Genomic DNA, 18,878 nt, shown 5'->3' with positions numbered 1-18,878 from the left:
TTGTTGTGTGATTGCCAGACTGGATTGATGAGGTCTTTTCTCAGTGGCCTCCAGCGGAGAGCCCTGTGCCTGATCTCTGATGCCCTACTGCCCCGTTTCTGTCCAAATAAGTCCTTACAGCCTTAGGTTTAATGTTATAACTACAGTGCAAAAAAAAAAAAAAAAAAAAAAATATATATATATATATATATATATATATATATATATATATATATATATATATATATATATATATATACACACACACATGCATACACACACACATATGTATATATATATATATATATATATATATATATATATATATATGTGTGTGTGTGTGTGTGTGTGTGTGTGTGTGTGTGTGTGTGTATGTATGTATGTATATTTATATATATTAATTATTTCATTGAAAAACATGAATATTTTGTCAGTTGGGGTGCCAAAAAAAGAAAATAACTGTCCCATAAAAAAACGGGAATATTCCAGCAGCTGGGGTGCTACAAATAAAATGGAAAATAATGGAAAAGAACTGTCCTGTAAAAACAAAAATAGGAATATTTGGGAAGCAAAACAATAATGGAAGATAACATCCTTTAAAAGAAATGGAAAATTTTGCCAGCGAAGGTGCCAGAAGTAAAACTTCAATTTTCAGAAAAGTTTCCCATAAAAAAAAACAAGAATATTTTGTCAGCTGGGATAACAATAAAAATAATAATAATAGTAATTTAATGTAATAACGAAAAATAACTGTCCCAATTTTTTTTTTATAATAGTAATATTCCGGCAGTTAAGATGCCAGGGGAAAAAAAATTCAATGTACAGAAAACAAGCGTTCCATAAAAAAACGGGAATATTTTGTCAAGTATGATGACATATTTTTATTAATAATTTAATAAAGGAAAATAACTGTCCTATGAAGAAAGAGAAATATTCCAGCCACTGGGATGCCAGAAAAAAAGGAAAACAACCATACCATAAAAAACTGGAATATTTCTGTTTTCTGAATAGTTCTATACTAACTCTACAGTAAAAATGTGAGTATTTGGGAAGCTGGGCTGCCAGAAATAAAATGAAAAATTATTGAAAATAACCGTCCCTTAAAAAAACAAACATTTTGTCAGCTGGGGTGCCAAAAGACCTTAAAAGGCAAAAAAGTTAAATAAAGAAAAATGTATTAATTTTTCATAAAAGTCACTTTTTTGCTTTTAAAGGTTAAAAGTTGTCAGAAGAAAAATCAAGATCTATTATTTCAATTCAAAGGCAGAAATAAATGAAAAAAACATGACTCACAAAATACGAAAAACTGCTAATTTACCATTTTTTTCAGTATTCAAATTTCTGATATGTTGGGTTTTTTTTTTTTTAAGAATTTGTGCATATTATTTCTCTGAGTGTGTTTTGCTGACGTATGGGGGTCTCTCTCTCACTCTCTCAGGTCAGAGAAACTCTAGCCGACTGTCTCAGCCACTTCATCTGACATCTCTGCACATCTTGAAGCGGTTAGTGAAGGCCTGACCTTTGACCAGCTGCCCTGTGCTGCTCACTCACACAAACACACACACAGCCTGTTCAGACGCCTCCGGGGAGATCCCGCATTAAACTTTATATTCTCACACACACTTCTGCGCTGCATTGCACCACTGCCAAAACCCGGAGCAGCATCTTTGTTGACTCCTGGAGCAACAATACAACCATCCAATCAGATTACAGGGACAAGTTTGCAGTTTCTGTTAAGTTTACGCTGACTATGGTGCTTTTACATCATTGTTATTCACCTATGGATGTAATATTAATGAGGGGAAATGTGGTGTGTTAAAAAGAAAATAATGCACACAGGTTACATCTCGGGTGTGCATTATTTCTGAATAATTCAACGGACAGGAGTGCATTATTCTCTTTATATCATGGTAACCCCACAGCTAAAGTCAATAGCTGCTTTTCCACTATCGTGCCAAACCGTTCTAAGAACACTTCGGTACGGTTACGGTTGTTTCTCCACTTGAGCCTGGAACGGCGCGGCACGATTACAAACCGTTCTCGGCCCGGAATTCTCGGCACGGTTAGACAACCGTGCTGAACTGTGCTGACAGTTTCTGTGTGTTGACGTCGCGACTCGGTTGCTAAGCTACCACAGCTGGTTCAGCAGAAGCGCGCTAGTCATCAGACATCCTCAATAAACTACAGTACATTTAATATAAAATAATGATCCAGGTCAAAACGATACAGTTTGAAAAGGGTTTTAAAACCATAGAGCATCCCTGGCAGAGAAGTGAATAACTCATCACATTCTAACGAAGATATTTTTTATTCATTAAAGTTATTATTTTATTGACTTGAATACAGACCTACTTCGCCTGCTGAATGTGAGTTTATTGCACGCAGCGCTGTATTTCACAGCACAAAACTCGCTCTGATTCGGGAGATAAATGCCAACGACTTGCGCTGCTGACTTTTTTTTCCTGCTGCGCATCGAATAAAAGCGAATAAAATCACGCTTTGCATCGTCGATGTCCAAATTCCACAACAACATCACTATATCCATGGAACACGAACTTGCAGACTCTTTTAACATCGAGGAAATAATTGCACTTTTTAATTCAAAGCCAGGACAGCTTGTTAATACCGGCGAGACCACCTGAAGGACGGCGTGTTCGTGTTGTAATGTCGGCCGTTCAAAAGACATTGCTTGAAAGCTTTACGGAGCGGCACTGTAACTGTCCAAGGTACTGTTGTATGATTTATATTACAGCATATGCACTAATAAACAAGTCAAAAGAATGAATGAGTTAAATAAATATGGATTCTTAAATGTCAGTATTGCTTTTACTCAAAAAATATCAATACGTTTTGACAAATGTTTTATAAAAACAAAATGAGCAATTTTCATCATTTCAGCTATAGGCAATTATATGATTCAGTTATACATAAGTTATATGACATTTATGAGGCATGTAACATGTTTCTGTGTTTTTTTTTTTTTTTTTTTGTGGTGATCTTTAATATAGCTACGCAAATATTTTCTAAAACGTCTAGCAATATTTCGCCTACAGCTTGTTAGTTAATAATGAACACAAAAATAATTATAAAAATAAAATGATCAAAATAAAAAGATAATAAAGCAGCATTTTAGTGCTTTATATGCTTTAAATCCTGCAATATACGTGTTGTTTCATATTCGTTTTTTTCACTTGCTGCATTCGTTATTTAATGTTTGAATAGTAAAACAAATAACAGCCATCGCTTAAATGGTTTCATTTTACTATCAAAATGTAGTATATTTTTATATCATTATCAACTTTTGATATAAATACGCAGTGTAATTTAATTAATTGTTAAAAATGAAATAATTTATGTGCTGTGTTTTTATTAGTGAAAGTGCCCGCTCACCTTTGACAAGGCCTGTCCAAAATGATATTTTTGCCACTATGATGCAAATGCACTATTATTGTTGTCTTATCATGGTTTATTTTTCTGTTATGTTTAGAGATTTTAAATATTATTTATTTCCCCTCCAATTATTTTTAATCATCACGTTACATTTTGGTAATTTTCCCTCCAAATAAAATTTAGCCAGAGCTGCGCAACATATAAATAAATAAGGGTGCACATTTAGCACCCCTATTTGATAGAGCGGCATAACAGTGTTTAGTCACATGCTTTTGCTTTTATGAAAAATAAATAAATAAATAGTTTCGGCTCTTATTTAACTTTAATTGAACAAAGGGAGCCGTTTACATTGCGTTACCAAGGCAACTACTGATGCGTTTTGTGTAATGTTTTAAAGAGCTTTGTCGCAGCACGACAGTGGAAAATGAAACCGTATCCGTGCTGTCTGGCCCGGTTTGGCACGGAATGGAACAGTTCTGTTTAAAGAACGATTCAGCACGATAGTGGAAAAGCGACTAATGTTCAGATGTTGCATTTCAGATATATGTCGGGTTTTTACTCCCGTGTGCAGGATTAGTTTCTTTCATATCTCATTTAAAAGCTTTTACTTTAGTTCTGGTGCAATTTAATTATTGTAAACAATCCACTAAAATGCATTCAGAACCTGCCGGAACTACTTTATTTGAGTGCTTTTCTGAAAACAATTTGAATGTTTCTTCGTTGCTGCATGAAGGGCACCCATAGATATATACATTAGATATCACCTACCCTGTTGTTGTCTTTTGAAAGGAATGTGTTAATAGAGCTGCCATTTTAGTACAGGGTAGCGCTCCTTTGAAATGAATGCGGGACCAAGCTGCAGTGGAGAACTTTGGCCATCCAGAACCAGAGCAATACACGTATATTTATTATCGGGAGTTCTCCAGGAGGTCGGTATGCAATTTATTTATTTATTTTTTATTACGAAACTTATAATTTTACATCACTTTTCTACATTGATGGATCAGTGATGGCACAGGCACTGCTGACATAAAGCTTGTGTTTGTGTGTATGGAAATGTACAATCCACCCTGTTAAATTTAATCTAAACAGTGTCCGAAATCATTTGGTAGATTTGGATCTACCTGGCGTCCGAACAAAAATATACACATTCATGGATTAAAATCATTTTTTGTAAATTAAGTGGTTTTCTTTAAAATTGGAGTAAGCCAATGCGATGTGTAAATTCTAAATTTACAACTAGTTGCATTAGATGTGGATTATATTTGACTGTACCTCAGTGTCTTGTATGTTTTTGATTATTTTTGTTAAATGTTTCTCTCTTATTTTATTTTTTGTCATGTAATTTGGGTATCGCTTTGGATAATATTAGAAAATAAATAAAAATAATACTCTAAAAATAAGACTGTGATTATAATTTATTTTTATAATTTAATTTTTTTTATTGTGATTGTCATTTTTGTTTGATTTTTAAAATATTTTATTGATTTAATATTATTCTTTTTTTATTTATGTATTTAAAATTTGTAAAGCACACACAAACTGGTAAAAACAGAAACTGTTTTTTGCTGACAAGGGCTACGCATTTTTACCAGTTTACATTCCTTATCAATCAATTATTGCACACTCAAGTTTATTATTTATCAATTTTTTAAAGATTTGAATGCAATTTTCAGGGGATGTTATGACAATATTTTTGACCGACCAATGGATCTAGTGCTGCAAAATCAGGATGTGCATCCATATACTGTAGCCCCTCTTCTCTTTAAGAGACAGAGGAAATAAAAAGACCTGTGTAATTTTATATAGAAGAGCTTCAGTGTTGAAGACTGTGTACTTTTGTTTGAGTGAGTGTTTATGCAGTTTTGGCCTGAATCTGGATGCTTTTGGTCTCAAGCAGCTTGGAGGAAAATCAGCTTCTCTCTGCCTGTGCCAGTGTATGAAAACCCTTCAGTGAGCCAGAGAAGAGACTTTGCAGTGATACAGAAATGCTTTAAAGGCAGAATATATCTAAATATAAAGTTGCCATCATTTAGTCAAACCTGTATCGTTTCAGACCTGAGTTTCTCCTTTTCGTGGAACATAAAATAACTAAAATAAATCTAAGTTAACTTTTGTTTTTTTCTGTGACTTATTTTCTTCAGGCAAACTGAAGTCATTTCAGTAGTTGGGTTTATGTAGTTGTGTCGATTCGGTTGCATTACTTTTTTAATGGTAAGTAATGTTATTTTATACTTTTGCGTTACTTTTTTTCTTACCTTTGCTGAAGCTCGATCTCTTTATTACTTGCAGGTTTTTTTTCTTTTTTCTTCTTATTATAAATAGAGGAGCTCTGTAATGCAGCTGCACCTTCATTTACCTTTAAAAACACATGAAATAAGTATAAATTAGCATCATATTACATTCTGAAAACGTAGTGATGGCTATACATGCCGTATATACAGATTAATTAAAGTTTGAAGCAATGTGTTTGCTACTTAATGCCCCTTTTGCTGCATAACAATTAGCATATTTTCCACCCTAAATAGTTTTAAAAAATATAATACATCCCAAACCGTAGTATGTTGAAAAGATCACGCCAAAGGTTCTCAGATGGTCGACTATTTGCGGTGAACATTCGTGTGTAGAACCGTCCTTACTTTAACCGACGTGAATTCGATTAGAACTACAAACTTGAGGGGGGAAAGTGTAAACAAACTACAAATATGGCGGACGCGCGAGACCAACCGTCCAGAGGCTTCGTCAAGTTGTTTGAATGACTATTCACATCTAGCCAACTGGAAAATATTTAAATCGCGTTTTCCGTGTTATAATTCATCTGCAACAACAATGTGAACTCATATAAAGATACGTATGGACATATAACTTCTGAATGCACAATTATCCAAAGACCTGAGGAGATTTCTCTGCATGAAAGACTTGCGAAATTATCTGATAAGGTAACTTAGGTAATTAAATATGAAAGAAATGTGGATGTGTTGAGATGATTAACTAAGCAACATGACGATCTGTTAACGAAAAAGTGGCCTAGTATATCCCAAAGCTTACAAGTATTTACATTTCTTCACAAAAAGAGTAACGTTAAATACTTATAGGAGGTAACGTTATGCGAATTTAGACGCTGCATTTGTTTTGCTGCTCTCTCGCGCACACAGCCCTCCTCCTGAGCTGCTGCAGTGGAGTTTTTCTTCTTACCTGAGGTTATAATGCTCAGACTGTGAACTCATCGAGTCACCGAACTCCACATATAGCAGATCTTGAATATTTATGGCTGTGGAGCGGAAGGGGGCTGAGGGTGGAGGTGTTTCTGGCGGTTTATCCTCCATGTTGAAATGATTATTAGAGAGGAAGCTGAAGCTGAATCTGCCACTGCTGACACCAGGCCTCAGATCCACATCCTGCCCGCAAGAGCCTCGCCATGACAGACAGACGGACTGACTGACAGACGCTGATTTACAGCCTCCGATAAGAGGAACTTGGACATGGAGACTGTGCTTTGGAGGAATATTCAACACCAGCACAATCTGCATGACCATTCAGCTTAATTGTGAATGTGGAAGTAATGTTTTCCTTCGGCCATATAAATGAAAATTGCAATGTGTTGTTCACATTGGTGGCTAGATTAAAAAAAAAAAAAAGTAAAACTATTTATTTATGTATTTATTTATATTTTGGTTAAATAAAATTTTATTTAAACATATTAAATAATAATTAATCTATATATATATATATATATATATATATATATATATATATATATATATATATATATATATATATAATGAATGTTTTATGCTTTCAATGAATTTATTTTTTATTATTGTGATTAATATTATTAATAAAATTATTATTGCCATGTTTTATTAATTTTGGCTCCAAATGAAACACATGACACACAATAAATTAGTCAATCGATAAATTATTAAATAATAATATTAATAAAATACATTGTTTTGTTAATATACAATATTTAAATAATAATAATATACAAATATGAATATATTAGCATACAAATATATATATATATATATATATATATATATTATTTAAAAGTAACTTTGAAATAAAATTAAATAAAAACGCTAGAATTAATCATGTCAATGTGATGTAAATAGTGAAAGATAAATAAATAAATTCCTACTAATTATTTATTTTATTTATTTATTGACTGATTAATTGTGACTGTTTTGTTTTATTGTTGCCAGTAGAAATGAAAAGACACAAGACAATAAATAAATATAATTAAATGGATTGATTAATTAATTAACAAACAAATAATCCTGTAAAGGTATATAGACTTTAAAATAACTTATTTTCTGCCCTTGGGGAATTTGAGTGTGAATATTAATGTGGGAAAGAAAGAAAAGCAGAGAAAGAAGTTTCTTGCATGCCCCCACTTTTCATGACTATACTTTTTTTACCATAGAGATCTAGTGCCACCTGTTGGTTTGGTTTAGGTTCAGTTCATATTATGCACTTGGGTCAATAATAACACCCGAGGTAGATGACATTTTTGTCTTTGCTATAGACAACGCAGTATTCTGGCTGTAGAAATTCATAAATCTTACATCATATTTACAATCTTCTGGCATTTACTGTACTCGGAAGACACAATTGTCATAAAAAAATGTGCCTGGAAATATGTATCATCTCTACCACTGATAAATAAAACTATATCTGATAAATGCAAATACAGATTCTGATCCTGTCTCAAGTGATAAATTGTATGATAAAATCAAACTTTCATTCTGAAGTCACCAGATTGTAGAAAGTCTGAAGAAAAGATAAAAAGCTGTTTTATTACTTAAGCCTTGTTAATGAGAACATTATAAATATTTAAATAACTTCAGTTCTGTGGGCATACACAGTAGAGTTGAGGGAAATATTATTAGCCAAACACATTTCAGATATTTCTCTAGTGCTGTTTAATGGAGCACGGATATTTTCACAGTATTTCCTGTAATATTTTTGTCGTCTGGGGAAAGTGATTTTTTGTTTTTGCTTTATTTTGGCTGGAGAAAAAGTTTAAAGTCAATAATATTATTATATATTATTATATAATATACAATATGATTATGTATATATATATATATTTGTTTTTTTTTCCCATTGGCCACAGAGCGAACTATTGTTAAATAATAAATTGCCTAAATATCCTAACTTACCTAACATAATTAAGTTAAGCCATTATTTAGTAAAATGGTATGTACTGTCATTAGGGCAAAAGAGAAAATATGAAAGGTGTATGAAAAAAAAACTCCATTAAGCAACTATTTATTTATTTATTTATTCATTCATTCATTCATTCATAAATTCATTCGTTCATTCATTCAATCGTTTTCTTTTCAGCTTACTCCCTGTATTAATCTGGGGTCACCACAGCGGAATGAACTGCCTATTAATATATTAATTAATTAATTAATTTATTTATATTGCCACCAAATTAAAGTAGACACAATAATTATCTTTATATATATATATATATATATATATATATATATATATATATATATATATATATATATATATATATATATATATATATTTATATATATATTAAAAACACAAAAAAACAATAAAATAAAAAAAACAATAGAATAATGCCAATGTAATTTTTATTTTATTTATGTTTTTAATAGATTATTTATTTATTTATTTATTTTCATCCATATCTTATTACCACCAAATGAAACAAAAAAGACACAACAAGTCAGTCAATCAATAACTTAATCAATCTATCTAATAAAACCATAAAAAATAAAAATAGACAATAATTAAATGTAGACACTAAAAATGTTTAATTAAATACAGTATAATTAATTGTGTAATTGTGATAGTAAATAATTAATTAAATAAATAAACACTAATTGATCATGTTATTGTGATGATAAATAGTTAAATGAATGAACAAATGAAAAATAAATAAATAAAACACTAATTAATTGTGTTATTGTGATGGTAAATAGTTTAATGAATGAACAAAAAAATAAATAAAAACACAAATTGTGTTATTGTGGTTGTAAATAGTTGAATGAATGAATAAATAAGTAAAAACACTAATTAATCATGCCATTGTGGTTGTAAATAGTAAAATAAATGAATGAATGAATGAATGAATGAATGAATAAATAAATAAATAAATAAATAAATAAATAAATAAATAAAACACTAATAATTGTCTTATTGTGATAAATTGTTTAATTAACAAATAAATAAATAACTAATTAAATAAAAACAGCAATTGATCATGTTATTGTGGTTGTAAATAAATAAATAAATAGGGGCCATAGGGACCTGGTAAAATAAGACGTTTTTCTTTGCACAAGCTAAGAAAAGTGCAGACAGAATGACATGATGTTTCCATGACAGGATCATATAAGGGGTATGCGAGTCCTCCTATTCTTTTGCAGGTTCTTGTCTGTAGTGATTGTTTTCTTTAATAACACACTGCTACTGTTGCCATCGTGATGGCCGTTGGTTACAGACAGAGCTTTGGAGCACCGCTGCCTCATTAACATTTTTAACAGGCCTGTTTGTTTGTCTTTCCTACCCTCTGGCCATAATTATAACAGTCAATTAACCCTCAGAAAAAGGGGCATAACAGTGAGGGAGCCAAACTATTAAACAGTGATTCACTAACTTTAGTCATATTCACCTCATCCTGTCTAGATGCAAAATTACTGCCGGATAAATTGGGTGCAGCCAATGAATAATAATAATGTGCATAGATTTATTTTTATAGAATGAATGTTGAATTTAGATTATAAATGGAAAGTAGAATGGATGGATGGATGGATGGATGGATGGATGGATGGATGGATGGATAAAGTGGGATGCTTAAATGGATGGATGTATTAATCAATATGGATGGGTGGATGGATAGAAAGTAGGGTGCATGGATGGATGGATGGATGAATGATTGGATGGGTTGATGGATGAAAGTAAGATGGGTGGATGAATAGATGGATGAATAGAAAGTAGGATGGATGGATGGATGGATGGGTGGAAGGAAGGATGGATGGACAGTAAAATGGATGGGTAGGTGGATGTATGGAAAGTGGGATGTATGAACAATATATGGATGGATGTATTTATGGATAGACGGATGGGTGGATGGATAGAAAGTAGAGTGCACGCATGAATGGATGGATAAACATGGATGGATGGAAAGTAGGATAGATGGATGGATGGATGGATGGATGGGTGGAAGGAAGGATGGATGGACAGTAAAATGGATGGGTAGGTGGATGTATGGGAAGTGGGATGTATGAACAATGGATGAATGGATGTATTTATGGATAGATGGATGGGTGGATGGATAGAAAGTAGAGTGCACGCATGAATGGATGGATAAAATGTATGGATGGAAGGATGGATAAATGGATGGATGGGTGAAAAGTAGTATGGAAGGATGGACAGATGGAAAGTATTTGTAAAGCATTTATATACTATTTTTACATAATTTACTACACCAAATACAGTAAATCTATCACTTCAAACTATTAAAATGTAAATAAAAGTTACTTTTTCAGACTTTTTAATCTCAAAAAATGTTAAAAGAACGATCAAACAAAACAAAAAATAAATAAATAAAAAAGCAACAACAGAGCAAACCAAAAATAAAACAAAGCCCAAAACAAAACTTGAGAAGGCAATTGTTGTATGCTCATTGTGATATCTGAACTTCATCTCCCATAATCCCTTACACACCGATCACTTTGTTGGTTTCAGCTGTTTCTTGTTTGCTCATTTACAGTTCTGTCTTATGTCTTTGTTTGTTTGTTTGTTTGTTTGTTTGTTTTATGGACTTTGTTTTTGCACTTTGTCGTTTTTGAACTTTTCTTTAATAAATAATAGCTGCACATTGATCTTTTGTTTTGTGAATCTTTCATGATGATACAGACAGACAGACAGACAGACAGACAGACAGACAGACAGACAGACAGACAGACAGACAGACAGACAGACAGACAGACAGACAGATAGATAGATAGATAGATAGATAGATAGATAGATAGATAGATAGATAGATAGATAGATAGATAGAGAGTAAGACTGACTGATTGATTGATTGATTGATTGATTGATTGATTTATTGATTATTTAATTGATTTTGGATCATTTTGACCTGCAGCTTTAAATTTGCTTTACCACACACTTTGGATATTTTATTATTATTATTTTTTTTTTTTTGGTTCTCTTCAATGTCCTCTCATACGCCCGCTGTATCTGTCATTCTCATCCCAGCACAATAAAAGTCTCAGAGATAAATATCATATGCCTCTTTTGTACGTTTAATTTGATAAGTATAATCTGAAAAAGTAAGATTAAAAAAGCAAACAAATACACAAAACTTATGCATACTGTGGCACTTTTTGGTACAGACTCACTTACACAATCCAGTCACTCAGTTCTTACTCTGGCCAATAGTAATATGTTTTATCTCATGTCATTTCTCATGCAAATTTCCACTATGTTTATCCATAAAGTAAAGCTTTTATTCTCCCAGAACAAGTCCCTCAGCCTACACACACGTACGCACACGGGAGGCATTTACAGTCTGCTTTTGTGGCTTCATTAGCATATTTCTGTATCAAGAGATTTTTCATCGAACTAATATAAAGGTGGAAATATCTCTGCTGTAAGAAACACACACACACTGCTAACACACCAGAGCCCCAGAGAGACACTGAAGGAGGACGAGGAGTGTGTAGCGCACGCAGACTCAAATCAATAGTGCAGAACAGTACATGCAGACAGTGTGTGAGAGCGCTTTTTACACCAAACATTCGGCTTTTACATCACTTTCACACTCAGGGGTCTCATTTAATGTTCGCTAATGAATGCCAGTTCACTGCACTGCAAAAAATGAACCTATTATTTTTTGTCTTTGCCAGTATATATATAGCTAAACATTCATACTTGAGAAGCACAATTCTTGTTGGTAGATGGGGTCGGAAAATGTAACTTAATTAAAAGGGAAATGCATTATTTATTTATGAAGTTAATATTTGATTAAAGGACTCTATTTCTGCCTTCTTTGACAGATATTTTGCTCTTGTTCTTTTGTCTTTAAAACAAGTTTTAAAGTTTACACATGTTGATTTTTAAAAATTTACTTATTCATTTTCAGCTTAGTCCCTTTATCAATCAAGGGTCGCCACAGCGGCATTACCCTTCAACTTATCCAGCATTTATGTTTTACCAGCCTGACCTCACGAGGAAACGTAAGTATTTTACATTTTGTTAGTTTAGTGGCGAGGTCATTCGTACGAAATTGTACGATTTTAAATAGGAGGCGTGGCACCAAACTCCAACCCTAACCTCAATCGTCATTGGGTGATGAGCAAACCGTATTAAATTGTACAAATTAGATCATACAAATTCATATGAATTAGCCACTAAATCAAAAAATTAAATTGCCGTGAGATTGCGTTGGTTTATGCAGCGGATGCCCTTCTAGCCGCAACCCAACACTGGGAAACACTTTGGACAATTTATGCCGAGTTCAGACTGCGTGATTTTAGCCCCGATTTTGGCTCGCCGACAGGTTTTAAGAAATCGCCGACAAATGCCTGAAATCACAGGAAAATCGCTGCTCGTGCACGTGAGTGACAATCACACAGTATGAACTATCAAAGATCTGAGAGAATCGGCGATGAGTCGCCGATGCCTGCGAGATATTTGGCGTGCTGAATATCTGGAGCTGTCGGCGATTCAAATCATGCCGTGTGAATTGAGTTTTGACTGAAAATAACATCAGCGATTGCCTACAGCCAATGAGAGAGCAGCTTTCACTTGTGTGTGTGTGTGTGTGTACCTGCTGCAGGCCAGCGGGAGGCTGGATGAGAAGATAAAACCGCTCTTTTTCGGTTTATTTGGACCCACAAAATGGAGGAAAAACTAGTGGAGGTTTGACAGGACTCAGGAGCACCCGTGTCTGTTTGACGTTTCACACAGAAAGAAATTAGTTTGTTATCAACGTTGAGGAGAAATGGCTAATTCCCTTTAAACCCAGGTGAGCAAACATGTACATTTTCCATCCCATTAAAGGCTTCTTTCTCATTATGTAGTTAATAACAAAAGATATACGACGTGTTTTTGGCTGTGAGATGTAGTTTGGACGAAGTTGTCGGCGATTCTTCCTATAGTAAAGTCATGCAATGTGAAAGTCCCTGTCGCCGGTCCATCTTGCAGTGTAAACAAAGCAGTGATGAAACGCTAGCACAGATAGTCAAGCAGTGTGAAAACATCTGTGACACGACTACTTTGAAAATCATGCAGTCTGAACTCGGCATTAGTTTACCTAATAGACTGATTTCACGTGGACGCCATTAAAAAAGCAAAACCGAGGCTGCGGTGGGAAGAAACCCAGAGGTATCGCCTGAGTCACAGGAATGTTGTGTACCTGGCTGTATATCCAGCCTGATCTCACGAGAAAACGTACGTATTTTACGTTTTGCCAGTTTAGTGGCTAATTCGTACGAATTTGTACGAGTTCAGTCGTACGAAATGGTACGATTTTAAAAAGGAGGCGTGGCACCTGACCCCACCCCTAACCCCAACCGTCATTGGGGGATAAGCAAATCGTACTAAATTGTACGAATTAGATTGTACAAATTCATATGAATTAGCCACTAAATGAAAAAGTTACGAATTGCCGTGAGATTGTGTTGGTATATCTTATCAGCAAAGAGAAAGCGCCCCAAATTCATAATTTCACAGTCTTCTTAGTGACATTTAAGGGACTAAGCTGAAGGAAAATAAATGAATGAATGAATGAATGAATTTTAAATGTTAAAAAGATGGACAAAGGAAAGAAGCTAATTGAAATAGTCTTAAAAAAAAGTAAAATGTGCCAAACAAAGTGATGTAAAAATCAAATCTCTCTCTCTCTCTCTCTCTCTCTCTCTCTCTCTCTCTCTGTGTGTGTGTTTATTGGGGCAGGCAGCTGAGTTTGTTGCTCTGTCTGCACTTGAGCAGCTTGAGGAAGGTCTCCATTTTGTGCGTGTCTTTCTTGAAGCAGGTGAGCAGATGATAATCCCTGATCACAGACTCCAGCACCTCCGGGAACTGACCGTCATACGGGCTCTGAGTGTGATCGAAGATGGTGGAGGATGCCATGATTCCCTCGTCCAGCATCTGCAGAGAGAGAAAGAGAGATGTCAAATGATGCGGATCGACCAGAAATGTACCATACTTGTCGTTTTACTACAGCTTGTGTTATTTTTTAGGGATTTGTACTTATTTTGTTATTTAAACTGGGTTCTTTTTTTTATTCAAGTACATTTCTGTAAAATAAATCATAATTTTTATTCCTTAAAATTGTAATAAAAGTACTATCTGTATAGAGTTTATATTAAATAGATTTATTTTATATTTATTTTATTTTCGGCGTGGTCCTATTATTAATCAGGGGTCTCCACAGCGGAATGAAACCAACTTATTCAGCACATGTTTTACACAGCGAATGCCCTTTCAGCCACAATCCAACACTGGGAAACACCCATACACTGACTCTTGCATTCACACACATACACTATGGACAATTTTGCTTATTCAATTCACCTATAGCGTATGTGTTTGGACTGTGGGGGAAACAGGAGCACCCGGAAGAAACCCACGACAGCACGGAGAGAACATGCAAACTCCACACAGACATGCCAGCTGACCCAGCCGGGGCTCGAACCAGCAACTTTCCTGCTGTGAGGCGATCATGCTACACATTGTGCCACCGTGACGCCCCTTATTTTATAATAACTATAATTATAGTTATAATAATGCTATTTTAATGATATTTATGCTATTTAATTATTATCTTTTTAAATTGTTATTATTATTATTAATAATAATAATAATATTATACAGTAGTTTTAAAGTCTTTTTCCTTTTAAAGTCAAGCTTTAAATAGGAAAATTATCAAATCTCATACATAATTTTTGAGCGTGATGCTAACCGTCTAATCTGATTAAACGATCTATGCTAAGCTAAGCTAAAAGTACTTCTGCCAAATCGCTTGAATGGATTCAAAATTGGTTAAACTGAACTGATTAGCTATGGGGTAGCTGTAAAATAAGCTTTAATTATTCATTCATTTATTAATTTTTTTAAGTGGATCGTTCCTTTACCTCTGACTTGACTTCTTGTCATATTTCATTTGCGTTTTCTTAAGAAAAGTGAACAAAGTTTGATTAAGGTGTCTAAGTGAAGTTTGTTTATAAACTCATTTTGAGAGGAGCACGTGCTTATGATTGACTGCGGCTGGTCCTGCATTAGCTAATGCATGATCCACCAATCAGATGATTCCTAAATCACTATAATTAACCAGAGTATCTTCCCTTAGCCATCTTCGTCTTGAAGAATCCCCCCTTGCACCCCTACTCCTCCCCTTTCCTTGACAGGGTGGCACGGAGGCCCAGTGGTTAACGCCGTTGCCTCACAGCATGAATGTCAGCGGTCTTTACCTGGCCAAGTTGACATTACTGTGTGGAGTTTACATGTTCTCATGGGTTTTCCCTGCACACTTCGGTTTCCTCCCACAGGCCAAAGGTATGTAACATAATTAAATTGACCAAACCAAATCGACACCAAAGACAAGCGATTTAATCAGCAATATTTATCTCCATAGTTATTCATAATTAGCATTTACAATTAACAAGCAGGGGAGTTCTCGAGATCTACCTGATCAACGTGAGCATCTCAGGGATCTCTCCCGGGACAGCATGCCAAATATGCATTATTGTCAATCATCAGCAGAGTGTGAACTCGTGAAATGATTTTATTGGTTTTACAAAAAGTTTTACTAAAGTCCCTCATTTAATTGTATAACACGTCTCCACAGTATCCGTACTCTGGCTTTTAGATGTTTAGTGTATGTACCTTGCGGATGAGCACCACCACCCCCTGCTCCAAGCTCAGCAGTTTGTCAGAAACCCACTTGGTTTTGCTGAGCAGAGCGTTGGGAGCGTCATCGTATCGGTCGAGAGTCGTCTGCAGATACAGCAGCGGCTCCATCCACGACTGAACCAGGAACAGCACTGAGTGAAGCAGCCATGAGTCCTGCACAACACGCACACACACACACACACACACACACTGCTATGAACAAGATCATTCATTACATTTCCCCAGATAAAATAAAGTTTAGAAAATGAGTTTGATGAACTGCAACAGCATACTGTGACTACAAGTCATACTAGACTTCAACTCATTTCTCTATTCATGAAGGAGGATTTATTATTAAGCTATGTAAAAAAAATACAGGCGGGCATAGATAGATTTTTTTAATTCTAGATTACTCTCACTGTAATCTTGGAATTAATCTAGATTAAATAAATGGCTCATTTGAATTCTGCTGAAGTCAGAATATGTGTGCTACCCAAATAATGACTAAAAATAAGTCTTTGAGAATGGGTTTCTCAAGCCAGGGGGCGCATTAGACAAGGGGCTAAGAAGTGAGGGTTCACGCTCACTACAGTGCAATTTGGCCAGGTATACATCCGCGCTAAAATATCAAGGTGAAAGTCAGCATAGCTTGCGTAGAATAGACCCAGCTCCCAACCCAACTTTGAGAATAGATTAACGGCGATACTTTTAAAAAAATTACGCGCTAAGAGTCTCACATTAATGCAGCACGTTAATACTGACAGAAGGCCCACCACTAATAAAAAGATAAAATAATAATAATACTGGGCGAGGCAGTGGTGCAGTAGGTAGTGCTGTCGCCTCACAGCAAGAAGGTCGCTGGGTTGCTGGTTCGAACCTCGGCTAAGTTGGCGTTTCTGTGTGGAGTTTGCATGTTCTCCCTGCATTCGCGAGGGTTTCCTCTGGGTGCTCCGGTTTCCCCCACAGGCCAAAGACATGCAGTACAGGTGAATTGGGTGAGATAAATTGTCCGAAGCGTGTGTGTGTGGATGTTTCCCAGAGATGGGTTGCGGCTGGAAGGGCATCTGCTGCGTAAAAACTTGCTGGATAAGTTGGGGGTTCATTCCGCTGTGGCAACCCCGGATTAATAAAGGGACTAAGCCGACAAGAAAATGAGTGAATGAATGAATAATAATATTAAAATGTTAAAGTTAAAAAGTCAACTTTCTGACATTAGAAACATTAACACATTAATTCTGGAAGAGATATTTAAAAATACTTGAATAAATGAACATTTTCACATGTATATTGCTCATAGGTCTGATGCTGCGTTTACACCAGATGTGGATGTAGCGTCAAGCGGGAGTGATTTACATGTTAAGTTAATGCAAAGAAGTGAACAGACATCCTGGGGTATGATTTGCGCGAATGAAATGGTGCGAATAACACGATTCGATGAATGAAGTGCCACTAGTTGAGCATTTTGCACGTTTGACGTGCCTAACGTGAATTGCTCGAGGTGGAAAATCTAAACTTCAGTGGATGTTCGCATGACATTAACCAATCAGGAGTTTTCTCTTGTAGGGGCGTGATTATGATGTAGCGCCTGTTGTTGGTGTCCTGAGGGAAAATCCTCCTGCCGACACCAGACAACAGTTCATCAAACTGGATTTGGCTCAGTCAGAAGCATCGCTGAAAGCCTCCATCATCCAGGTTCAGTTTCTGGAGGAGTTGATGAACCCTAAATCTGAAAGGATTTAGAGGAGGCGACGCCAAACGAATCTACACTGTTTTTCAACCTTCCTAAAGCACATAAACACAGCTATTCTCTCAATAAAATCCATGTTAGCCATTTAGCAACGAAGCTAGAGTCACCGGCAGACAGAAGCCCTGCCCATGACATGAATCTACATCCATTGTGAGGTGAATTTGACTCGTGAATGAATCGAGTGAACTCAAAATGTTCATGTGTCTGTGAATAGGCCAATTTATTTTGGTGTGAACACAACATGATAGTCCCACCCTAAAGGACAAATAGTCCTGCCGTAAAAGACATGTAGTCCCAGCCTAAATGATGTACAACTCTATTATAAAATCATTTTAGAATAGTGCACACTCTATAAGGCTTCACACAGTACACAGCACACCTGTATTTGATTGGAATGGATAATGACAGTGATCTCCTCACCGATATCTGTTGAATCTCACTCTTGGATGTTGGGATGGGGATGTGTTTGCTGTGGCAGGTATTTCCAGCCTGGTTGATCAACACATGCAGTGGATACGGGACGAACATATCCTCCTGCAGGACAAGAAGAGCACTGAGAAAAGACCATCACATATGCTAATGAGAGTCGGCTTTAACCAATTATAACAGACTAGGGCCAATTTAGCCAATCAGAGCAGAGGAGGCTTCCAGAAAGGTGGGGTTTAATGAGACTGGATCCTTAAACAAATACATTTCAGACACGCAACATTTATTTATTACCATTCATCTCCAGTTGACTGATCAGTTAAGGAATTGCACTTTTTTTGTAATAAAGGTTTTTAAAAACATATAATTTAATATGCAAATTAGGTATTATTATTATTATTACACTAAACTATTTATAATAATAATAATATTAATAATGATAATTATTATT

At 35.1% G+C, this 18,878-nt stretch overlaps 1 protein-coding gene and 1 non-coding gene across 6 annotated transcripts in view; both read right to left on the bottom strand.

Annotated features, from left to right (window-relative positions):
* LOC147832946 (uncharacterized) overlaps positions 1-6,798 on the bottom strand; it is a 62,313-nt gene extending 55,515 nt beyond the window's left edge. For 2 of the 4 annotated variants that reach the window (XR_015515372.1, XR_015515373.1), the window contains exons 1-2: positions 6,565-6,798; positions 5,628-5,728 (exon numbers count right to left, since the gene is read on the bottom strand). This is a non-coding gene — a transcript (uncharacterized LOC147832946). Of the gene's footprint in view, positions 1-5,627; positions 5,729-5,924; positions 6,108-6,564 lie in introns of those variants that run through there. The other 2 variants (XR_015515374.1, XR_015515375.1) reach the window with 2 other exon arrangements.
* Positions 6,799-11,649: 4,851 nt separating this feature from the next.
* The window catches only part of smtla (somatolactin alpha), a 24,610-nt gene continuing 17,381 nt past the window's right edge, over positions 11,650-18,878 (bottom strand). The window contains exons 4-6 of one of the 2 annotated variants that reach the window (XM_087292623.1): positions 18,422-18,535; positions 16,249-16,428; positions 11,650-14,511 (exon numbers count right to left, since the gene is read on the bottom strand). In XM_087292623.1, the coding sequence (XP_087148749.1) occupies positions 14,305-14,511; positions 16,249-16,428; positions 18,422-18,529 (495 nt within the window). In that variant the 5' untranslated portion in view covers positions 18,530-18,535 and the 3' untranslated portion in view covers positions 11,650-14,304. 2 annotated transcript variants of the gene reach the window in all.

Source organism: Danio rerio, chromosome 18 (genome assembly GCF_052040795.2).
Source record: "Danio rerio strain M-AB ecotype USA chromosome 18, GRCz13ab, whole genome shotgun sequence".
Classification (NCBI taxonomy): Eukaryota; Metazoa; Chordata; class Actinopteri; order Cypriniformes; family Danionidae; genus Danio; species Danio rerio.
Note: the sequence above shows the minus strand (reverse complement) of the source record. Positions and strands in the feature narration are given on the sequence as shown.